The sequence below is a fragment of the Anabrus simplex genome, chromosome 3 (genome assembly GCF_040414725.1).
Source record: "Anabrus simplex isolate iqAnaSimp1 chromosome 3, ASM4041472v1, whole genome shotgun sequence".
Taxonomy (NCBI): Eukaryota; Metazoa; Arthropoda; class Insecta; order Orthoptera; family Tettigoniidae; genus Anabrus; species Anabrus simplex.
Genome location: NC_090267.1, coordinates 327294468 through 327320609, shown reverse-complemented (window position 1 = coordinate 327320609; position 26142 = coordinate 327294468). Strand labels below are relative to the sequence as shown.

General features: G+C 41.5%; 1 protein-coding gene across 3 annotated transcripts in view; it reads right to left on the bottom strand.

Moving 5' to 3' along the window:
* Positions 1–26142, bottom strand: part of LOC136867280 (lysosomal Pro-X carboxypeptidase) — a 137977-nt gene that overhangs the window by 52065 nt on the left and 59770 nt on the right. For 2 of the 3 annotated variants that reach the window (XM_068227066.1, XM_067144431.2), the window contains exon 3: positions 18457–18558. In XM_068227066.1, coding sequence (XP_068083167.1) covers positions 18457–18558 — 102 coding nt within the window. Of the gene's footprint in view, positions 1–18456; positions 18559–23266; positions 23385–26142 lie in introns of those variants that run through there. The other variant, XM_068227067.1, reaches the window with a different exon arrangement.

Below are 26142 nucleotides of genomic sequence, written 5' to 3'. Positions count from 1 at the left end.
CTAAAACAAACAACCGTCAGCATATTTGTGCTGAGTCAGCACCCGAGGTCATTGACCCTATATAGTCACGGCCACGTGCTATTGTTTACAAACATGGCCACGTGCTCGTGTTTTGACAGCTGTCAAGACCCTAACCTCACTTTTGTGTTTTGGCACGGAATTTTGAATAAATGCGCATGGCTAACCTCACTGCTGCCATCTTGACAGGTCCTAACCTCGTGCACTTGTTTTAGTGAGGAATTTTGAACGACCCTAACCTTACTGCTGTCATCTTGACCGGTCCTAACCACGTGTACTTGTTTTGCGCGGATTTTGAATAAGTGCGCATCATGGCTAACCTCACTGCTGTCATCTTGACAGGTGCTGACCACGTGCTTGTGTTGAGCGCGGAATTCTGAACGACCCTAACTTCACAGCTGCCATCATGACGGGACTTAGCCCGCGCAGGAGCAGAATTTGGAAAAGAGAACGTGGTTAACCTCACTGCTGCTATCTTAACGCTGTCGGCAGCCCTGAAAATGGTTTTCCGTGGTTTCCCATTTTCACACCAGGCAAATGCTGGGGCTGTACCTTAATTAAGGCCACGGCCGCTTCCTTCTCACTCCTAGCCCTTTCTTGTCCCATCGTCGCCATAAGACCTATCTGTGTCGGTGCGACGTAAAGCAACTAGCTATCTTAACGGGACTTATCGACGTTCTTTTGACTGGTGTGAGGCGCGGAATTTTGAATAAGTGGGGTACGTAACCTCACTGCTGTCATCTTGACGGGACTTAGCCACGTGCTATTTTGTGAGGCGCGCATTTTGAACGACCCTAACCTCACTGCTGTCATCTTGAAGGGACTTAGCCACGTGCGTTTTGACGGAACTTAGCCACGTCGACTGGGGCCTAACTACATAGAACCTAGTTTTACGACTAGATGCCCTTCCCAACGCCATCTTCTCTTGGAGGGCCGTAACCTCATAGGGTCCTAGTTTTAAGGATAGATGCCCTTCCCATCACTATCTTAGAGTGGCTTAACCTCAGAGATCTCTAGTTTTAAGGCTAGCTGCCCTTCTCAACGCCATCCTGTCAGATGCCCCCCGACACTATCTTAGAGAGGTCTAAGGACCCTAGTTTTATGGCTAGCTGCCCATCTTGACACTATCTTGCTAGATGTCCTTCCCAACACCATCTTGGAGGGGGCCTAACCTTGCTGGGACATAAGTCTTAGGCAAGATGTCCTTCTCGTCACGCCCCTTCCCGACATTATCTTAGAGGGGCCTAAGGTCCCAAGTTTTTAAGGCAAGATGCCCTTCTCGACATGCCCCTTCCCGACACCATCTTGGAGGGGCCCAACCTCAGAGGTCTCTAGTTTTAAGGCTAGCTGCCCTTCTCGACCATCTTGGAGGGGCCTAACCTCACAAGTCTAGAGTTTAAGGTTAGCTACCCTTCTCTACATTCCCCTTCCCGACCCCATTTTAGAGGGACCTAAGGACCCAAGTTTTAAGCCAAAATGCCCTTCTCGAACATGCCCATTTCCCGACACCATCTTAGACGACCCTAGTTTGAAGACTAGCTGCACTTCTTGTCACCATCTTGCCGAATACCCTTTCCCCGCCACCATCTTTGAGGGAGCTAACCTCAGAGGATCCTAGTTTTATGGCTAGCTGCCTTTCTCAACACCATCTTGACACTATCTTGGATGGGCCTAACCTCAGAGAACCCTAGTTTTAAGGCTAGCTGACCTTCTCGACAAATCTTTATCCGACGTGTGACCTCCCCTCCTGAACAAGATTAAACCTTTCCCTCCTCCTCAGGCCCCTTCATGACACAGGGAAGATAAAAATATGAAATAAATTACATAAAAACTGGTTCAATCCTGTTTTTAGCCGTACCTATTCTAGTCGCTATTTTGTTTTAAGCGTTATATCTCCATCCGACAGACTACTTAGTTGTGTAATCTGCACATGGCTTTACGTCACTATCCGACGGAGACGACATGACCCTGTTCAAGGCTTTATGCCTCCATCCGACGGACAAATAACGTGACGTCACAGCGTGACTTGCCTCCTCCTTATGAACAAGTCTAAACATGACGACAAGGCTCAAGCAAACTGTGCAGGTTTTATCCTGTTACAGAGGACCGGAAACAATATTTTGTGTTTGGAACATATATAGTCTGTTGTTATCTTAACTTACTCATAAATTTCAAATATATATTTATTTTGCAAAGATATCATTAGTCAACATACATTCCATCGTGTTCTGAGCAGAAAACTTACCTTGATTATAAATATATGTTAGGAGGAGGGCGCGGTATCTTGTTGATAAAAACAATAGAAATTGACACGCAGGCAGTCGATGATTGCATGGAATAAAACTCAACGGGAAATTACCTCTCTCTCTGCATTCCGCGAATATAACATCACTTTATGACACAAACACATTAGTCACCGCAACAGAATTTAAAAAATCATGGATTCGAACTCTGATCTCTCTGTTCACCGCTAGAATAAAAATATCTAATACATGGAGGTGGCTGGTGTGAAAATGGGAAACCACGGAAAACCATCTTTAGGGTGCCGTCAGTGGGTTTCGAACCCACTATCTCCCGGATGTAACCTCACAGCTGCGCACCCCTAACCGCACGGCCAACTCGCCCGGTTCTAAATTTCAGTTATTATTTATATCGTGATACGTTAAGAAACTAAATGAAGTATTATTCCACTTCCTGTAATCTTGAGCCTGAAGAGGAAAACATATGTTATTTTAAGAAATCATTTGCATGTTTATGTCGTTTCATTGTTACGAAAAAACGTATTCTACTCTAAAAACTCCACTCAAGATTATATTTCTACTAATGTCATTCCAAGCCATCTCTCCACCGACAGTTCGGAACATACAATTTAGTCGAGCAGCTCATCTCGTTAGTCCCAAATCTTCCCAGCCCAAAGATTGTGAACCGAGCTCGATAGCTGCAGTCGCTTAAGTGCGGCCAGTATCCAGTATTCGGGAGATAGTAGGTTCGAACCCCACTGTCGGCAGCCCTGGAAATGGTTTTCCGTGGTTTCCCATTTTCACACCAGGCAAATGCTGGGGCTGTACCTTAATTAAGGCCACGGCCACTTCCTTCCCACTCCTAGCCCTATCCTATCCCATCGTCGCCGTAAGACCTATCTGTGTCGGTGCGACGTAAAAAAAAACAACTAGCAAAGATTGTGAAATACTCGTAACACTACTCGTTTGTCTGAAATCGCCCAGAACAAGTCATGCTGCATTCCTTTGGGTCTTTTCCAGTTCTCGAGTCAAGTAATCCTGGTTAGGGTACCATACATTGGAACAATACTCTAATTGAGGTCTTACCAGTGACTTATACGCCGTCTACTTTATATCCTTACTACAACCACTAGGTAACGATATTATGAGATGTGTAACCCTTATTTATAACCTCGTTAATTTGATTACCCCAAACAATATCTTTCCTTATATTAACACCTAGTTACTTACGCCAGTTACCCTGAGGTACATTCACTCTATCAACACTGTTCTGTAAATTACAGGGACTTTCTCTCTTAGTGAAATTTACAACTTGTACATCCAAATCCATTATTTAAAGTTAAATCAATATTTTAATAATGCAATTTATTTATTTATTTATTTATTTATTTATTTATTTATTTATTTATTTATTTATTTATTTATTTATTTATTTATTTATTTATTTATTTATTTATTTATTTATTTCCCAAACTCGTGAGGTTATAAAAATGACAATGAATACCAATTAAGTTCTCTGTAACAGTGCTCTAAAAATAAAATAAAAATAAATACGTACATAATTGGTTTTGGAACAAAAGTAGGCCCATATATCTAATTCTCAAAGACAAAATGAGCAGGTACTATTGACAGGTCTCTAATTGATGGAATATGGGTGATATAGCAGGACGGATCCTGAAGTATACAGGGTGTGGATATCTCAGTTAGTGATTTTTTCATTCCGAACACTCGAGAACTTTAGTATCTCGTGGCTAGAAATATTCATTTCAGGCAAGAAATCAATACGGCCCTCAGAACCACCCAGTATCTGATTACACATTCTCTTTCATTGGTCACATCCATTAGACACGTAACACATGCACACATCTGAAGAGTGAAGGGGAGGTGGAGAGAGTGAAGTACGGGATATCTAGCATGAACGAAACCCGCGGAGGGGAAGGTACTTGCTCCCCGCCTGCCCGCACGTTCCCCCTGGCTTGACAACGATGAGAGAGGGGAATGAGGGGAGCCCTTAAAGGCAACAGACGTCCTGTGTATACAACTCATTGAGTGTCAAATTCTCCAGTTTCTTTGTAATTCTTGTGTGCGAAGGCTGGCTGAAATGATAGCGGTCTCGACCATGACTTCATTATCATCGCTCTCAACCACTGTAAGAAAGAATGACCCATATTTTCGTCAATATTGGCCCCATTAAATTAAACTACTTTAATACTCTGGCAAATACTGTCAAAAGGAGAATTAATATACTTTGCACTAAAATATACACAGATATCAAATTTGAACGCAAGAAATTAAGAAGTACTACCCTTTTACTGAAATATTATACCATTCGTTTTCCTGAATATAATGATGGGAAATGGGATAGAAATTAAATGGAATAAAAGAACAAATACAAGACAGAAACAATGCTTACATTTAAAAGGCTTGTAAATGAAGAATATTATTCACAATCCAAAAAAGTGGTAGATAATAATAAAAGTAAGATACTCACATAATATCCCAGTAAAATGCCTTAAAATAAACAAAGGAGTGCATTTTGTAAGAAATGTATATTGCATGTTGGGGGGAAAACGTAAATAAGAAAATAGTCGTATTTGTATAATCATAAACAGTGCACTAGTTTTCCATAATAAAAATAATTTTCTAGCAATTCAAATGATAGCAGGAAACAAATTAGGAAAAAACGGAGATAATGTTCTTCATCACTTTGTTAATAGGAAGGGTGTTTGGAAAACCGTTCCTATGGAGTTATTGCCAGCGCTAATCAAACAATTGCTGTTAATGCCACACGTATTGGGGCGAGATTATATCGTGCACATTTTTTCACAAGTGAATTACAGTTAATTATTTGTTTTCCTTGATTAGGAGAAGCCAGTATAGCTAGAATATTTAACCATAGAAACATCTTAATCAGTTCCCGGACGACGAACACATGTGACGTTGCCTTGGTTACTTCTCCTTCATCCTCAAGGTTGGCCACAATCTTCGCCCAAACGTTATGTTTCCTTTTCCACCCGGAATTCTTGTTATCGCGATTGTACAACGAAGCGGCTCATCGTTGTGACCAACAACTTGAAATAATTCGCTTCCAGCGTAAGCCTTATGACCTCGATGTCTTCCAACTTGTCCATGTGATATGTGATAGTAGGCAGGTATTTCCTTCTATTTATTCTGAAATGAAAATCCACAGCCTATTTCCAGTCATTCGACCCCGTCAGGATGTAATGAATGAAGCCCCATCTAGCGGCGAGGATAGGAACTGTGTCGGTTGTCGAACCCTGTCACACTCCTCTGGGGTAATGATCAATGACTGACAGATGGAATGAAATGATATTGGAGTGTGTTGCTAGAATAAAAGACGACACGGAAAACCGGAGTACCCAAAGAAAAACCTGTTGCACCTCCGCTTTGTCCAGCACAAATCTCACATGGAGTGACCGAAATTTGAGCCACGGAACCCAGCGGTGAAAGGCCGACGCGCTGCCACCTGAGCCACAGAGGCTCACTCCATTTATTATTATTATTATGACATAATAATAATAATAATAATAATAATAATAATAATAATAATAATAATAATAATAATAATAATAATAATAATAATAAGTCGAAGCATATATCGAAGGTGAAGCCTTTTCCACTGAATCATCGGTAAATCAGTAAATAAACCGTAAAATGTATGGTATTTATTTTCCACGGAGAATGGTTTCAGAAATGGTTCAGCAAGTACGAGTCGTGGTCTGTTTGTTGTTGAGTTACTTAACACTTACAGAAAATCCTCAAAGCGTTTCCTAGTCACCAAAGTGGCCGCTCCTGATTGGAGAACTCGTTCATCATGCTCCTAGATTGTGAGAAAATAACTCTTCTGTGGGCAACAGTCGCTAAGAGTCAAGGAGTTCCTCAATTGGCAAAAGACACTCAGTTGATCCACTCCAGCGACTGCGATGTGGTTGTGTAAGTCCGTGGAGTATTTTGCTAGAAAGGTATCACGATATAACACTTGTACTTGGGGAAAGTCATTATATTTCGTGTGGTCGTTACTCAGCTAGAACCGTTCACTGATATGAGGAACAGGCCGCCCTACTTCCACTAGGCTCATAAACATGCAGGACAATTCAGAATATCAAGCAGATAAAGTTTGTTAAGTTTGTTGCAACGATGTCAAGGTGGACAAGTAGTTCACAAATAGTATTCTGAAAACAGGAAATAGAATTACATTTGTATTCATTTAATCCCTATGGATATCGCTGGTAGAGTATTGGCTCCGGATCCGTAGACTGACGGTTCAAGGGAGTTGGAATGTTGAAAGTCTATTGTATATTTAGAGATGTTAAATTCTCCCAAAACAGAGTGAATTATCCTGTACATTTTATGTAAATTTCAATCTATTAATGTTGTAAATACAATTTTAAGCTTGTAGTAAGGCAGTCAAATGTACTGTACTTTTTAATGTTAAGGTATTGGGAATAATTCATTTACCCGTAAATTTCGATGTGACTTCGTTGCAATTATTGTGCTACACTGCTTGTAACGGAGTATTTTAACTTATAGGCCTATTTTGAGTGAATTCCACAGTGGATGTGTTCCTATTATGTATCGATACATTATTTTCCATATCACATGAATTCAAATGTTCTTGCTTGAAATTAATGTTACGTTACTCAGAAGGAAAGTTTAATTTCCAAGTATTATTAATTTCTTGTTTTAAGTATTATTTTAATTCTCTTTTAGTATTAATAACACTTCTTTGTTTCATTATAACTTTTTGTACCGAGCAACTTGGCATTGGGGTTAGGGTCACATGGCTGTGAGCTTGCATTCGGGAGATGGTGGGTTGAAATCCCACCGTCGACAGCCCCTTCCCATTCTTGCGTCGCCGAAAACCTTCGATCTGTTCGTGTGAAGGTATAACCACTACCAAAAAAGAAAGTTATTCTTTACTGTCATATAATTGTGTAATTTATGTTTTAAGTCCACTTAGAACAAATATGGCGCTACCTAACGGTGATATAACTGCCCCTGTCTAGAAAGCTAAGAATAACGGCCGAGAGGATTCGTCGCGCCGACCAGGTGTCACCTCGTGATATACAGGCCTTCGGGCTAAGCAGCGGTCGCTTGGTAGGCCAAGGTCCATCGAGGCACTGCGGAGTTTATCTGTTTGTTTGTACTGTTATAAGCAGACATCAATACCGAGACACAACCGAATCTCAACGTATTTCTCAATATACAATAATAATAATGATGATAATAATAATAATAATAATAATAATAATAATAATAATAATAATAATAATAATAATAATAATAATAATAATCGTATGGCCTCAGCTACTGTCTGCTGGTAGTTCAGTTTGAAGCTATTAGTTGCTATCTTTTGTTATGTTTGTTATATTTCATCATGAAAGTTTAGATTTGTTAATTAGTCTGTTGACAGTACAAGTGAAATTTGCTTAGTGTAGCTGTATCTTTTGCTTCGTGAATGAATAAATAAATAAATAAATAAATAAATAAATAAATAAATAAATAAATAAATGAAAGAACTCCAGTAAGACACAATTTCCGGCACTTTGACATCCCAAAAGGACGCAAAATTAGTTAGTGGGACGAAATAGGCAATAGTCCACCAGGTATTGCTGCATTCCTAGAGGGGGGGGGGTACCTACATGCTAACTTGCAGCTTCCCAGGCTTTCTGGTCTTTGACAAGTTCTGACGTGGAGTACATCAATAATTTAGGAATTGCAGTCTGGCCGGTGAGCGCTTCAAAATCATGAAAGTTTTAAAATCAAAATAACTTGTAGACAACATGTGCGACGACAGTGTCCAAAATCTCTTTGTAAAGAAGAAGGGGCAGTGTACCTAGCATACTCGGCGGTATGACGTCATTGGGTGATGCAAAGGTGCTGCCATCTTGAGGTACTAAATTCGCCGTGCCGTGCGGCCAACAGTCAGTGTAGCTTTGGAGTCCGGCGTGGTAGTACATAGTGTGAAGTGTCACCTGAATTGCATCGGTGAGCACTACAAGCTTACGGTGAAAACAAATCAAACTATGCACATCTGAGAAAACTGCGGTGCAAAGAAGTGTGAAAAATATCTTTATTTGAAAATGTCTTGAGATACGGACAACAAATAGCTTCGGAACTATCGAAAGTTGATTCGAGACGACTGAGCGATTTATCAGAATTCCAAAATGTCTAGAATTTCCAATGTCTATCTTAAAATGGTTTCTAGGGCTTGTCTGAAAGTGAAGATGGCCGAGTGTCGTGAGACGAGTTCCACGCTGATGGAGTTCCAACCAAGCACATCGCCTGCCCTAGTGAGGAGAAAATGATTTCGAACTCATGGTCTTGAGGATATGTAAATGTGTTTAGAAATAAGAAAGTAATTGCCAATGACAAAATTGCAAACTATATCCTTCATTTCAACAACACCTATCACGCGATACGTATTTTACGACTATACTTGCGGCTGTGCCCACGAGCCAGCCCCACACGATTTTTTTGTTCCTCTTTGGAACTCCTCTCCCATCCCATCTCTGTAGAGAATTCTTGATTACAAATTATCCAGTAGGAATTTTTAAAGGTAGTCAATGAATACAGAATATGAACACTTGACAATAACAGGAAAGATTTCCTTTGCAATAACCCCTCCGTCTTTGGGACCCACGTGCGAATGTTCAGTCTAAGTATTCCTGCATCATTGTAGACAAGAGGTTACCTGAATGTAAACTTGAAATTTCCTAAATCTTCAGTTTGGAGATATTTTTGTTTGGACCAATGACAGAGGAACTATCCATTATACTATATATACCGGGTATAACAATATTCATATTTTATTAAATAAGTATAGGCTAGATTTTGATACATGAGGCACTTTTAACGTGATTAAGAACGAAACTATTGCATTTTCTTTTTCATCCTTTACAAAAACTGTTCATAAATGCTGTCACTTGGTGCAATACAAGCTGTGCAGCCACCTCCTCCGATTCAATTAAAGTCTTATACACCAGACTTTTCAAGTGCCTCCTCAAAAATGAAGTCACAAGCAACTGAAACTAGCCGGACCCATGCACGTCGCTACATGTAGGCCTACATATAAATCTCTATGAGTTTTAAGAATGTTTAACGAAAATTGCTCATGACCAATGGAATGGACGGTGACACGTAATAACATTATTAACAAACAACCGAATAAGGTCCCTATCGGTCTTTAAATTAATGTACACATTAAGTAACATGTGTACATACATCATTTGGCTCCTACAGATTTACCGGGTGAGTTGGCCGTGCGGTTAGGGGCGCGCAACTGTAGCCTAAGCTTGCATCCGGGAGATAGTGGGTTCAAACCCCACTTTTGGCAGCCCTGTTGACGGTTTTCCGTGGTTTTCCACTTTCACACGTGGCTAATGCTAGGGCTGTACCTTACACTTACACTAAAGCCTTTTCCATCTCAACGTCGCCGTAAGACCTACCTGTGTCGGTGTGAAGTAAAGCAAATTGAAAACAAATTCCTAGAAACTTCTTTAATATTTGTAATACTTTCACCATCGTTCCATTTAAGTGGGGTTTCCGTTTAGCGAAGAGGCGTTGTTGACCCTAAATAATTAAACTCCAAAACTCAATATCACATCCAAGATAACGTACACTTTTCGATTTTCCAACATACAACACCACCTTTACTATCCAAACAACATCGCCTAATACTACCTACTAAAATTCTTAACAAAATAAACCACTCTCTCAATGAACACAAACATTATTAAATAATCCCCTTTATTAATTAAATTCTCTTCAATTTTTAAATAATATCCAAATTCGAAGACTGGCAGAGGAATGCGAAAAGCGCACCGGTACCATTATATTTTTTTACAAGCTACTTTACGTCGCACCGACAAAAATAGGTCTTATCGCGACGATGGGACAGGAAAGAGCTAGGAGTGGGAAGGGGGCGGCTGTGGCCTTAATTAAGGTAAAAATGGGAAACCACGGAAAACCATCTTCAGGGCTGCCGAGAGTGGGATTCGAACCCACTATCTCCCGTATACTGGATACTGGCCGCAATGAAGCGACTGCAGCTATCAAGCTTGGTCCAGTACATTTCAGGGAGCGGGAGGGGTCAATGCAAGCCGATGGATGCCCAGGTTCTGGTGTTACTAGAATGCCTGGAAGTAACTCATTAATTCATGTCCATTTTATTATTATTATTATTATTATTATTATTATTATTATTATTATTATTATTATTATTATTCATCATCATCATCATCATCATCATCATCATCATCATCATCATCATCTTAGTACATTAACACATGTGATTACGAGCTGTAGGATACATTCACAGTTTCCCCTCCCTGTCGTTCTACCTGCCTGTCGTAATGGGCGACCTAAAGGGGTTGCTCTAGAGAAAGTTTATGATCGTGGTTTGGCGACTATGGGACCTCTAGCCGAGTCCAGAGTTCCTTTCCTTACTTGAGCTTGGTTCCTCCCTTTCGTTATTTTCTATAAGACCTCCCGACGCTATTGGGTTCGCGAAGCTTGTTTTATTTCCACGCCCTTTGTAGTCCTCCCCTTCCTCTTGCGACACCTTTATTTTTCGAACGATCGGATTGAAATATAAAGACTTTTCTCTTCTGATACGTGTTAAGAGAGGATGGTTGCCCTGTTGTAATTTCTCTTAAAATAATAATCGCCACCACCATCATTTTGTACATCACTACATTTCGACTTTCACTGATTAGTATAGATTATGATTAGGTAAAGTGTGTCGTGCGCACGCACGTCACCTGTAAGAAGAGATCCTCGTTAAGTTCATTGGAGATGCAATCCATAGCGAATATCACAACAATTATCTAACCAGAGAAAGTGGACCTTCCTCGTGAGAAAGCGCCCGAGGGCACACGGGGCTGTAAAGTAACAGGTAGGTCAACGGGGAGTCAGATCAAGTGGTGTAATCGTGACTCAGATTCAGTTCTCTCTCTTCAGATGATACATAATGTTTTACCTTTTACCTCCTGCGTGATAATGACCCCATAATTATGGAGAAATGTCACAAATTGCCAACGTTTTAATTATTCTACTGAATAGCTTATTAAGAGTCCGACTCCTTGGCTGAATGTTCTATGCAGTGTCCTTCGCTTCTGAGGGTTCCGGATTCATTTCCTAGCTAGGCCGAGGATTTTAGACACGTTTAGCTAAAACCTCTAACTCGGAGGCTGAGTGTTTGATTTTGTCTTCATCATCAATCATCAATGATCTGCATCAATGATTTTAACACCTTCGTCTACATACAATACATCGCATTACCAACTACTACAGGAACATGTAGGCCTAACACTAAATACATCCCTCCACATAGGGTGTCGTCAGGAAGGGTTTGCTTTAGGTTTGAGTGAAAAACAGAACATTTCACTTTGTTACGGATTCAATTTCTTCTTCTTCTTCTCCTTCTATACTGGTGGGGTTGTCGGTGCGGATGGCGTCGCACAAGTGGAAATGGCCCGATTTTACAGCCAGATGCCCTTCGTGACACTCATCCTAAATGGAGGAATGTCCACGGATTCATAATATTAAGGCTAATTTATTTTTTTAATAATATAATTTTCCTTAAAAAAATGAACGATGTCAAAATTGCTTTTAAAATTTTATAGAATTTTCGACAGCGATTTTCCGCAACTTTCAATTACATAAGAATAAGGTACCTTATGTCCGGCTCTTTGGCTGAATGGTCAGCTCCGGGTTCAATTCCCGGTTGGCTCAGGAATTTTAACTTCATTTGGTTAGTTCCTCTAGGTCGGGCGCCGGGGTTTGTGTTCGTCTTAGTACACATATTCATTTACATGTAGCAATCACACTACAGACCACCACAGAAACATGGAATAGTAAATACATCCCTCCACATAGGACTGACGCTAGGAAAGGCATCCAGCCCTCTCCTGCGGCGTTGAATGCGACGATAACGCAATGGCACCGGCGTTGTAGGAATGACTAAACGGTGTGCCAGGAATTTCAACATCGGATAACCTTTGACCAGTTGAAGATATCAGCGAGATTCTTTCACTGTTGTGTTTGTTTCACTGAACTCTCTTCATAGTGCATAATTTTGATGCTGAGTGTTAAATTATGTATACGGCGAAGGAAACACTTGTAGCAAAGTTTCCATGTTCTCAGTCACTTACTCATAAACAGACCTCGTATTATCTTATATATCACTTATATTTGTTTTTTTTTTGCTAGGGGCTTTACGTCGCACCGACACAGATAGGTCTTATGGCGACGATGGGATAGGAAAGGCCTAGGAGTTGGAAGGAAGCGGCCGTGGCCTTAATTAAGGTACAGCCCCAGCATTTGCCTGGTGTGAAAATGGGAAATCACGGAAAACCATTTTCAGGGCTGCCGATAGTGGGATTCGAACCTACTATCTCCCGGATGCAAGCTCACAGCCGCGCGCCTCTACACGCACGGCCAACTCGCCCGGTCCACTTATATTTTATTATCCTGTCTATTTTAGACAAAATTAAAACAGAATATTTGAAGTAGGTCGACGCGTTCACTCTCTACGATGCTCCAAGTGTAGCGAGCACACGTAATCGAGCACTGAAAGCACGAGGCCCCCGCGGGAAGAGGTTGTAAGATTTATCGTTGTGGCATTTAGCTGAGGTTCGAATCGTCTAGTGATAACAGAATTTCGAGTATGAGTTACCACTTATAGTTGGTCAGAAACAGCCTATGATATACTCTAATTTTTGTAACGCCAAATTCTCGTGCGTGCAGGACTGAGAAGTGTGAGATTGTCTCGTCACAAAACACAGAGGGGAGTCAAAAACAGAGTGATGGTGGTGTGCAACTGCTAATGACGGACGATGAAGTATGTTTCCAAGATAAGTTATAACAAGCGTAATTATTGGCAGAACAACAATTTTTTTTTTAGTTGCTTTACGTCGCACCGACACAGATAGGCCTTATAGCGACGATGGGACGGGAAAGGCCTAGGAATGGGAAGGAATCGGCCGTGGCGTTAATTAAGGTACAACCCCAGCATTTGCCTGGTGTGAAAATGGGAAACCACGGAAAACCATCTTCAGGGCAGCAGACAGTGGCGTTCGAAACCACTATCTCTCGGATGCGAGCTCAAAGCTGCACGCTTCTAATCGCTCGGCCAACTCACCCGGTCAACAATTTTGTAGGTTGGCACAAAATATCCCTTTGGTAATTCTTGCTAAATTTTGGAAGCAGTGGCTTCCAATCCCACTGTCGGCAGCCCTGAAGGTGGTTTTCCGCTGTTTCCCATTTTCACACAGGTAAATTCTGGGGCTGTAACTTAATCAAGGGCGTGGTTGATTCCTTCCCATTCCCATCCTTTTCCTGACACATCATTGCCATAAAACCTATCTGTGTCGGTGCGACGTAAAGCAAATTGTAAAAAAAAAAAATTAAGTTCGTGCCAAAAAAGGTGTAAGTAGTGCGAAGGTTAACAGGCTTCGTAAATGACTCTTCTCTGATATCCCTATCCTCAGCGATCCACGCGGTTATATCTTTCTTCTGTTCTACTTCTATTGTACATCTAATGTTCAATTACCCGTGACCATAGTAGGTAGCATTGCATCATGAGCTGAAGTCTCGTTGATTAACAAGCTCTTCGATTTTGCTCTTCTGGTTATTCAAGTGCTAGCAGTGGTGAGGTCGCAAATCGCTGGTTACGTAACCTGCATTGCACTTAACTTTCTCGCTCAGATCGCAGCCTTGATCTAGACACACTCACCGCAGACACTGTCTTGTGTGAGGTAACTGGCCGAGCACGCATGCATACGATACCTGCACCTCTCAATATATTCCTGGTACAATCCTGATACGAGCAGCCGCGGCGCGAGAGTGGAGAGGTCAAGGTAACAGTTAACGCCCTTGAACTTCCTGTTCCCTGATAGGCTGAACTAAGTCACTTTCTCCTTCTTTAGGTGATTAGATGTTAGCATCAAGTACTTAATCATTTGAGAGTGTAAACATTGTTTTAAAAAATCCTGTCTTATGGTAAAATCTGAAAATCCTCAGCCTGTTCCCAGTCATTCGACCAGGTCAGGAATGAAACGAATGAAGCCCCCATCTACCGGCGAAGACAGGAATTGTGCCGGTGCCGAAGCCTGCCGCAATCGTCTGCGGCAATGAGTAATGACTGACAGATGAAATGAAAATTGGAGAATGTCGTTGGATTGAAGGATGGCAGGGAAAACCCGGAGGAAAACCTGTCCACCTCCGCTTTGTCCAACACAAATCTCACATGGAGTGACCGGGATTTGAACCACGGAACCCAGCAGTGAGAAGCCGGCGCGCTGCCGGCTGAGCAACGGAGGCTCTTGTGGTAACACCTTCCGCCATTACCTTCTAAATATACAATGATGATCATTTCTTTTATTTAATTAAATTTAATTTTAGAGATCGAGTATTTTAATACGTTCACGATAGAGCTCAATATTATTTTTCCATTATTCCTGCCGTAAACGGAACTCTTCCGTCTTCTGTATTATTGCGGTAAATACAGTATAAGAAATACGTCCTTTTAATAGCTCAGAAGATGTATTTTCAGTACTTTTCCGCCTATGTTTTCATCACCACTAGTGGGATATGATCGTTAAGGGTAGTAGATAATATACTAATATACTAATATTATTAGTATTTCCAGAGACTCCGAAGTGTTGGAATTTTGTCCCGCAGGAGTTCTTTTACCTGCCAGCGATTTCCTGCAACTTTCATTGCATAAGAATAATGTACTAGATTGCGTGCCAGAAACCTGAGTTTAATTCCAAATCTCTCCCCAGTGTTCATATGGAAGGCGGACATATGATGCTGCTGATGGTGATTCGTCCGGATGGGGACGTAAAGCCTTTAGCAGAGCCCGTGGTGCTAATTTATAGGAGCCGGGCTGAGTACCTCGGACGGTGGAGTGTGGTCTTTTCAGCCCAACCTGGCTCAGTCCGGTGGTATTTCAAAGTGCTCAAATACGTCAGCCTCGTGTTGGTAGATTTACTGGCATGTAAAAGAACTCCTGCGGGACAAAATTCCAGCACCTCGGTGTCCCTCAAAAACTTAAAAGTAGTTGGTGGGACGTAAAGCCAATAATATTAATATTTATTATTTGATAGGAGTAGGCTGTAGGCCTACACCGGGTTTCACCCCCCATTATCATCATTACACACCCAGCTGTGCAGGTCGCCCATGGGAATCAATTAGAAATACCTGCAACAGGCCTCCCTGGAGGTCACACGGTATGATCACCACCACCACTGGTGGTGCACATGCGATCTGCCTCCATATCTCGTCAAGGCAACTTCGAATAATAGTCCAGTTCTCTTTAGGAGCATTCATTCATCAGATAAGCATTACCACAATTGGTAATACCGTAAAGCTTTGTACACTCGTCCAGCTTTTCGACAGTTCTTTCTTGAACGTCCTCGAGTCTATTATTGACGCCACACGCTGCCAATTTATCAATTTATCAAGGAAAATGTTCGATAAATTTCAGAGTTCTTTGAAATTACTAAAGAAAAGACTAAGTAGGCAATTAAAAGGGAATCAGCCACCTCGGTGACAGTCCTAAATGCAGCAGATTATAGATTAATTAATGATTGATTGATTGATTGATTGATTGATTGATTGATTGATTGATTGATTGATTGATTGATTGATTGATTGATTGATTGGTCACGCAATTATGACTCCTAAAAGAGCAGTATGACAAGAATTAAATTAACTGCTAAAGCTGATGAGAAAGGTGAGAGAGTGCGACGAATCAATAACAAAGCTTATACCACTGGTGGTACATGTCTTCACGAACGTATTAAACATATTAATTTCATTTCGATATGATTTTTTTTTACAATTTGTTTTACCTCGCCCGATACAGATAGGCCTTATGGCGACAATATGATAGGAATGGGTTAAGAGTGAAGGAAGTGGTTGTAGCCTTAATTGAGGGTACAGCCCCTGGTGTTAAAATAGGAAACCACGGTAAATCATCTTCAGGGCTGTCGATAGTGAGGTTTGAAGCCACTATCTCCTGATTGCAAGCTCATACTCCGCGACCCTAACCGCACGGCCAACTCGCTCGGTTTCGACATGATTATACTCTCAATTCTTTCCGGCACCGTCTCAACATGACATAATTTACATGTTCGATAGTACATAGTTACTGATTGTGATTCGGTTCTATAATTTGAAGTAAACAGTGACCACGTCCGTTTTAAAACATTCGTCATTGAACAACAGCTTTAGACAGCGCTACCTCCTGGAGGTGATAGAACACATCTATGGTATCCCCTGCCAGGCGTAAGTGTTTTGTTGGGTCAGTGGCCCTCATTTATTGGGAATGTTCAAACATATTGTAATGAAGTGAGAAACCAATTTATTAAGACTTGTTTTTTAATCAAGTCAGCAAAGAATCCTGTGTAATTGTGTCGTTCGGTAACAGTATTTCTGTGTATACGATGTTCTTTGTATATGCCGTAGCCTCGGTGAGGTAGCAGAGAAACTCGCTGCTAAGTTGTGAAGAAATCTTTTTATATCAATATAATGAACTGTCACCTTCCAAACTGAATATCTCTCGCAGTAGTGAGTACAATTCTTTCGTCAAACCAGATGTCAAAACAAAACGAAATAAAATTAATCCCTTTCATAGCAGGAAAATCAACAAGGAGAGATTTTGATTAAATTTAGAGTAAATCATTGGATTAGTAGAATTAATTACCAATCACAATATGAAGACATAGTATGAAATTCCTATTTGTGTATGTTACCCGCTAAGTTAATGCAGAAGGATTCAATGCAAAAGGATTTAATTTTTTATAGCTTTTGCTTACTATGGCCATTGTTATTCTGCAGGATATCGTACATTAGAAAGGAGGAAAATGTTCCTTCCCTCGCGAACTATCAAGTCATAACCAAGTCAGTTACTTGCAGTGGTGTATGAGGGACTCAAGTATCATTGTGACGTTGACTGTAAACAACTTCATACGCCACTTGATCATGAAGAGTTTTCTACAATCACTAACCATATAAGTGCGTTTCTTTGCAAACTTTCAGTAATTATGCAATATCCTTTCAAAATTCCATGACTAATATGCTTCAATCAATGGGTTCTCTAATTCGTTATGCCCTTGACACAAGCAAACAGAATTGAACACTAACTACAACAAAGTGTTACAATTGGGTGCATATATTTACCGGTACAGAATAGCAGAAGATGCAGGTTCGAGCTTCAAATGCCATATTTGCAATATGAATATAGTTTGTTTACTACTAAGTCTTGATAGATGCACAATTTTTGTGTTGTTCGATAGCGACAGGTTCTTACTGATGTTTTATAAGAGAGCTGTGCGAATTAAGGAAGCGGGTTTTCAGATAAGATTCATCACAGCTCATAGAGGATATAAAATATAGCTTTATACAAATTTATAGCTGCTGCGTGCAAGGAGATAAATGAGAGATGGAAAATGTTGAGATTGTTTATATTCAATTTGTGACAGTGAGTAATAAATGGCATAAGAGCAAATGATTCCAAAATAACATTTATTCACAACTTCTAATCATATTAGACCAACTGTAGGAAAATTATCTTGTATGTTTACATGACGAACATTGAAATTAAAATATTTAGGTATATAACAAATTGCTGAAAACTATAAATTATGGATATTACCTATATAGTGTGACAATTTAATTGTCTGATTTAGAACTTCTCAAAGACAAATATAGGTCTAAGTGATAAAACATTCTAAAATACTTTTGGTTCATATTCTTGTACAGAAATACCCGACATTTTTCAAAGCAATCGTTGGCTGGCATCAAGAAATTGGCGAGGGAAATTTCACCACTTTGAGCCTCCTGTAACTCATAATAATTTGTATGACAAATGCGTCACGCAAGGCATTGTACGTAGTACTCTGTGCAGCCATTTAATTTCTGTCATCCTACTATATTTCACAGTAGTAGACCAAATAATATAGTCTACTGTATTCTTGACACTTTATGACGTTCTACAGTAGTTAATTTACTTTACTAGCTCGCCACTTTCTCAAACGTTAATCCACGACAATCTTCGTTCTCCCTCCAATGAATTGTTGTTCAAAACTATATCAGAAAAATAATGGGAAATTTAAATATACAAAGCTAGACATGTATTTCTGAGAGGAGAATAAGTCATGTTGCTCACCGAGAAGGCATAGTTCCCGTACGGCTTAGACCAACCCTGGTAGCGATGTTCTGCAAACACGATCATCGCCTTGTAAATAGCAGCCACCTCCCACACGAAGCCCTGAAAGCAAACATCGATATTAGTTAATAAGGAACCTCTTCATACACTGCCGGAAAAAAAATGCAACATTCTCAAGGACAAGGTCATTTTATTCTTAAGCGATATGATAGGTAGTTCATTATTGCAGGGATATATGATTAGAAACTCAGACCAAATGCAACACACATGTCACAGTAAATGGTACCCAAACAGTCGCATCAATACACAGTGTACCCCCATCTGGTGGCAATGCAGGCTTGTATTCGCGCATGCAAACGATCATAAAGGTGATGAATGGTATCCTGCGATAGATTGTCTCAAGCATCTTGCACCTTTTGATGCAATTCGGCAATGGTTTCTGCAGGCTCTGAAGAACGCGTAAGTTCTAGCTTCATCATGTCCCATACGTGTTCAATTGGCGAGACATCCGGTGATCTTGCCGGCTAGGGATGTAGAGAAGGTTGCGTCGCAGCAGCTGTATGGGGATGTGCACTGTGCAGTAGCACGGGGACGACAACCTGTGCAATGCAACGGGCACTCGCTACGTTACCCCGCAGAAACACCAACTGAGACAGCCAGTTGTAACTGATGCCCCCACCCCCATATCATGAAGCTTGGGGTGGGACCTGGGTGTCGTGGGCGAATGCACTCTGAAATAGACCTCTCACCAGGTCTACGCCGTACATGTCTACGTCCATCATTTGCACACAAACAGAACCTACTCTCGTCACAGAAGACAACAGAGCGCCATTTCCCTCTCCAGTCGACCCTTTCACGACACCAGAGTTGCCGTGCTTGGCGTTGTCGTGGTGTCGGTGGTTGCCTGGCCAGAGGCACACGTGATGGCAATTCTGCTGCAAGCAGACGATTCTCAATGGTCATTAGTGACACAGCAGGTGCAACATGTGACCAGTCCGACTCGTTGGCTAAATGGTCAGTGCACTGGCCTTCGGTTCAGAGGGTCCCGGGTTCGATTCCCGGCCGGGTCGGGGATTTTAACCTTCATTGGTTGATTCCAATGGCCCGGAGGCTGGGTGTTTGTGCTTTCTCCAACATCCCTGCAACTCACACACCACACATAACACTATCCTCCACCACAAAAACACGCAGTTACCTACACATGGCAGATGCAGCCCACCCTCATCGGAGGGTCTGCCTTACAAGGGCTGCACTCGGCTAGAAATAGCCACACGAAATTATTATTATTAACATGTGACCAGATGTTCGGTCGGCCACCGCTGTTCTCACAATGCTTCGATCTTGACGTGCTTCTGTACTACGCGGACGTCCGAAGTCGGGTCTACGGGTGTGGGAAGATGTTAGGCCCCTTTATACAATAAACATCAACAACAACAAATCGTGTGTGGGTAAGTTCCACGGGGGAGCAAGGGCTGATGATGCCCAATACATAGCCTCTCTCAGCCAAATGTCAAACCCAACCTTCTAGTGGTGCTCCCTGTTATCACAGATTGGGTCAATGGCGACCGAGTACCGGCGGTATAACCGAAGTGTACACTGTTAAGAAGAAGAGAGGAAATGCTCTTTCTTCAGTATAAACACCAACATTCGTGTAGGGGGCCAGTGCATTGGCCTTAAGGTGGCAGCCCCACCAAAGCACTCGGAGTTTATGGGCCAATAACTCGTAAGCTCTTAAATAAACCTATTAAAGAAACAGAGATGAGAAATAGCCAGACGGAAAAATGCTGACGACCTTTAGCACGAAACAGGTAACACCTGGGGAGAACTACGTCGGATGGCCCGCAGCAGAGTCCGCTGGCGAAAATTCATCGAAGCCCTATGCTCCTGAAGGAGCAACAGGAAATAAGTTAAGATAAGAAGATAAGTTCCACGGACCAATAATAACTCCTGAGGGCATAAAATGAAGAACTTCTAAAAATGTTCATTAACGACTCTCGTTATTTTCATATTTTCAATGCATTTTTAGAGTGTGATTCACACAAAAAATCATGACACTGCTCACGTTTCATCGTGGTGGCTGTATGAGAATGACAGTTATTACTATCAGTTTTATCCCAGACAAAATTAATTCATTTAATCTTTATTCATTTTTATTCAACACTTGAATGAGAAGCTAGGCTAAGAAAATGTGCGATCAATTTGCAGGGGTGGTGCATAGCTTGGAACGACGGTCTGCGCAAAATGCGGGACTTTGTCGTGCCCGCTATCTTCTAAAGAGTCTCATTTTGCTGTTAATTGCATGCTAAGGTCTGTGGCAAGGGCGGTGCAAGCCTCTAGTTCGATTGCTGAGTCATCCAGTGTGTTTTTTCGTTAATTCGAGAATGATGGCTAGAAAAGAGATCCCTCTTTTTTTTTCTAGTGGCTTTACGTTGCAGCGACACAGATAGGTCTTGTGGCGACGATGGGAGGGGGAAGGCCTAGAGTTGGAAGGAAGCGGCCGTGGCCTTAATTAAGGTACAGCCCCAGCATTTGCCTGGTGTGAAAATGGGAAACCACAGAAAACAATCTTCAGGGCTGCCAACAGTGGGATTCTAACCCACCATCTCCCGGATGCAAGCTCACAGCCGTGCGCCCCTGACCGCAGGGCCAACTCGCCCGGTGAAGAGTTCCCTCAGTCTCCTGAGTACAGCTGGGGAGAAGTCTGACCATTGGAGGCAGCGAGGAAGTCATCAGACTGTCCACGTGGAATTGTACTATTTGCAGGCCATCAAGCGCGGCAGGATCATGTTGACGAGGTCCTTACTGATCTCTATTTATCACACGTGAAGAATTTTTTCTCAGTAATTACAGAGTATTTTTAAGATTTGATAAATGAACTGGCTATTGTAAAAGGACATATTTTCAAGCAAGTTTCATAGAGTGATATAATTATGGTTGTGTTTAAACTTTAATAAAGAGTCCTGTTTCATAGATTGCTTTATCTTACTTCTATACTCCTGTACTGCTGTCTCATATTATCCTATCCTCTTCTGTTCATCCTACTTTGTCCTATTCTATTTTATCCTATCCTATTCTTTCTTTCTTTCTTTCTTTCTTAATCTGCTTACCCTCCAGGATTGTTTTTCCCCCTCGGTCTCAGCGAGGGATCCCACCTCTACCGCCTCAAGGGTAGTGTCCTGGAGCTTCAGACTCTGGGTCGGGGGATACAACTGGGGAAAATGGCCAGTACCTTACCCAGGCAGCCTCACCTGCTATGCTGAACAGGAGCCTTGCGGGGGAATGGGAAGATTGGAAGGGATGGACAAGGAATAGGGAAAGAAGCGGCCGTGGCCTTAAGTTAGGTACCATTCCGGCATTTGCCTGAAGGAGAATTGGGGAAACCACGGAAAAGCACTTCCAGGATGGCTGAGGTGGAAATCGAACCCACCTCTACTCAGTTGACCTCCCGAGACTGAGTGGACCCCGTTCCAGCCCTGGTACCACTTTTCAAATTTCATGACAGAGCCGGGAATCGAACCCGGGCCTCCTGGGGTGGCAGCTAATCAAACTAACTGCTACACCACAGAGGCGGACCTATCCTAATCTATTTTATTTAATCCTGTCCTATCCCATCCTGTCTAAAGAAATTTGATTTACTTAACAATTAACGCTAGTAAATATTAAATTTGTGCGCCTCTGAAGCGTCTGAAGCTCCAGGACACTGCCCTTGAGGCCGTAGAGGTGGGATCCCTCGCTGAGTCCGAGGGAAAACCGACCCTGGAGGGTAAGCAGATTAAGAAGAAGAAGAAATATTAAATTTCTTTCACGTTAACATCGTAGGATTTGTGCCACGACCGCTACCTTCCTAGTCCTTGCCTAACCCTTTCGTTTAGTAATGTCAACGGAAACCTATGTGTGTTAGTGTGACATGAAAAGCCTGCAAATGATTCCCCAAACTGCAAGCCAACTGTCCTAATCACCGGAATTATGGTGCTGCTTCGATGGATCAGAGGTAGAATGTCCGACTCATAATCCCTAGCCCGTGGATTCGATCCTAACTAATATTATTTTATTTTTGAAGGCCGGTCAAATACCTCGACACTCCATGTCATTCTTGTTAGCATGTTGAATATCTCTGGCATTGCACTTAGTGCCACTCAGCGAAGTTAAAATAACACACTGTCGCTATTTCTTGATTTTTTGGATCTGTTTCTTGGCGCAGAGCATAGTAAAATGTAGCTTCCACTGAAGTTTCAGTCTGATTTACGACTGTGGCAATATGGAAGCTGGTGAGGTGTGGGCGGTGCTGAGCAATGGCTTTCAGGGCACAACTAGTGCGTTTTGATGATCTAAACGGTGTTACTCATAGAAGAAAAGTTGAAAATGAGTTAGTGATAGAATCTATCAGTAACAAAACTGAGAACGAACCGACTCCAATCAGTATAGAGCAAAACAAGAGGAAGAAGAAACGTGAGAAACTTGTATCTGTTGGGAAGGAAATGCATGCATGTTTATCTTCAACCCCACCAGCCTTTGTGAAAGAAACGTCAAGGTATATTTTGTGGACTACCTAGCACCTAGTGGTGTGTCGCGGTACGCCCGTTGAAAACCACTGTCCTATATCTATTCTAATCTCTCTGTTATATCCATACCTTGGTCGATCTCTACCGTTGTTACCCTCTAAACTTCCGTTAAAAACTAATTGAACTATTTCTGTTGTCTGAAGATTTGTCCTCCTAATCAACATTTTTTCTCATAGTGTCGCCAAATCATTCTTCTCTCACCAATCCTTTAGTATACCTTCATTTATGATGCAATATACCTTTCTCACCTTCAAACTTCTTCTGAAAAACTATATTTCAAAAGCACATATTATTTCTCTTTCCGGACTAGTAATTGTCCATGTTTCACACTCAAACAACGTCAAGCTCCACACAAACGTTGTCACCAACCTCATGAAACGTCAAGTGAAAGGACCAACAGCTGTTGAACAAGTGACAACACGGAGTATTATTGTTACCAGCTTTGTGTTCTCAACTAATTGACTGTGACTGTTATTTAAACAAAATTTGTCTTTGGAATGTATCATTGTTCTTTTATATATTGTTATAGGTACATTCACTCTCTCGCTCGTGTATGCTTGCTCAAGCACACACGTTTACTATGCTCAGAGCAGTAAGTTACTTTACAACACGTATCATTCTCCGTTACTATACAGTACATTACCTAATATAACATACGTAATGGTGCTACATTTAGTAAATACTTATCAAAACAATCACTTGATAAGTTACACAAGGTGAAAAGCCCTATTTGTATTTACTGATTGTGAGACCACTTTCTCTCTGAACTTGGTCAGATTTCGTTGGTTTTTAACGTAGAATATGTTTTTTTCGGAGGACGTACATACGGACAGTGTTATCAACAGCCATATAGCACATGCGTGTACTCTGCTGAGGTCATAGTTACCATAAACCATCGTTAAGTATAATTTCCGAGCGTGAAAAATACGTCTATTTACATAATTATTACATGTTATCATTTTGTAAAATTTAAATACTGTAAGAGCAGAAATAAATAGTGCATTAGAATAGTAATCTATGCAGGCTGTCCTTGAAAGGGCTTCCAATATTTAAAGAGGAGGCAGCACGCAACAAACTAAGGAAAAAGGTCCTACAAACACTAGTCGCAAACCCAATATCTTAGAAGTTATGGTCAACTACCACTACTATCAATGATGACGATGTTCCAATAATTTCATCATCATCATCATCATCTGTTTACCCTCCAGGTTCGGTTTTTCCCTCGGACTCAGCGAGGGATCCCACCTCTACCGCCTCATGGGCAGTGTCCTGGAGCTTCAGACTCTTGGTCGGGGGATACAACTGGGGAGAATGACCAGTACCTCGCCCAGACAGCCTCACCTGCTGCTATGCTGAACAGGGGCCTTGTGGAGGGATGGGAAGAGTGGAAGGGATAGACAAGGAAGAGGGAAGGAAGCGGCCGTGGCCTTAAGTTAGGTACCATCCAGACATTCGCCTGGAGGAGAAGTGGGAAACCACGGAAAACCACTTCCAGGATGGCTGAGGTGGGAATAGAACCCACCTCTACTCAGTTGACCTCCCGAGGCTGAGTGGACCCCGTTCCAGCCCTCGTACCACTTTTCAAATTTTCGTGGCAGAGCCGGGAATCGAACCCGGACCTCCGGGGTTGGCAGCTAATCACACTAACCACTACACCACAGAGGCGGACTCCAATAATTTACGGAACGTTTATGTAACAAAAGACGGAAATACGTTCCTACCTGAATATTGGTTGCATACCAACTAGCGTGTTGTGTCGTGATCTTATTATGATAGTACACAGGCCTATTTTGATCACAACCGGGCGAGTTGGCCGTGCGCGTAGAGGCGCGCGGCTGTGAGCTCGCATCCGGGAGATAGCAGGTTCGAATCCCACTATCGGCAGCCTTGAAGATGGTTTTCCGTGGTTTCCCGGCAACAGCCAAGGATGTTCCAACCAATGAGTGAACTCCATGCAACGTAAGGTAGAATGATGTATTGCAATGGATGACGGTCACATCGAGCACAAGTTGTGAATAATAGATCATAGACATGGTGATCATTGATGGGAGTGATAGTGGACCAAAACTACAAAGATATTGCATTTACGCCCAATGCTTATAAGGATCGTTTATCCTTCGTTTGTTGCGTGCTGCCTCCTATGTAAATAATGGAACGTTTTTCAAAAACACTCTGTATCATAATAAAAGGAAGTCTCTGTCTGTCTGTCTGTCTGTCTGTCTGTCTGTCTGTCTGTCTGTCTGTCTGTCTGTCTGTCTGTCTGTGTGCACGATGCCGTTCCAAAATTACGGTACACAGAGATATAAAATGTTTAACATACGTATATTGAAGAGGCTCCAAACGCACATCGAAGCCGGATTTTCAATTTTCACTTTTATTGGCGAGTTATGAAAAGAACTGGTAGAAAACGTGTGCTGGGATATGACAATCCCTCGTTCCTTCACCAGGATTAAATGCATAGCTTCACTGTCGCTAGGCAACGTAGATAAGATAGGTAATACAAGTCAAGAAGCCATTCTAAGTCCATAGCGTAAAACCAAATAGAATGGAAAATATTAACAAATTGAAATAAAACTGTTATTAAATTGGCGAAATTAATAGAATTGTTCATTCTTCTACAATTATACCAATTTAAAATCGTTATATACCTAGGTTTATCTGTATAATATTCCTCTATACTCGATAGACATGGACAAATAACACTGATATTGCCAATATTTGTTGTTAGTTAATGAATTGAAATGTACAAGCATTTACATTTCTAACTACAGAACATAATATTAAAATTAGACAGACCTGTAATTGCGCCGTTTGGCGCGGCTTCATCTTGTGAAAATAAACGTCATAGCGGAACTTCTGCTTGGTATTGTGATTTCAACAAACACTAGTTTAAAGTTTTGTTCACAACTTTCTTTCAGTGTGGCGTTCCACTTGAGACGTCAGCACGGTGATATTAGTTCAAGGCAGGTCAACATACAGTATTATTTATCATACAATAGCTTATAGGAATTTCATAAAGTTGCTTCAAAATCAGTAGGGAAGAAACTTACGATTAGCAGGTGGGGAATACAAAATCGGAACAGGTGGAGCATTTCAAGTATTTAGGATGTGTCTTCTTTAAGCA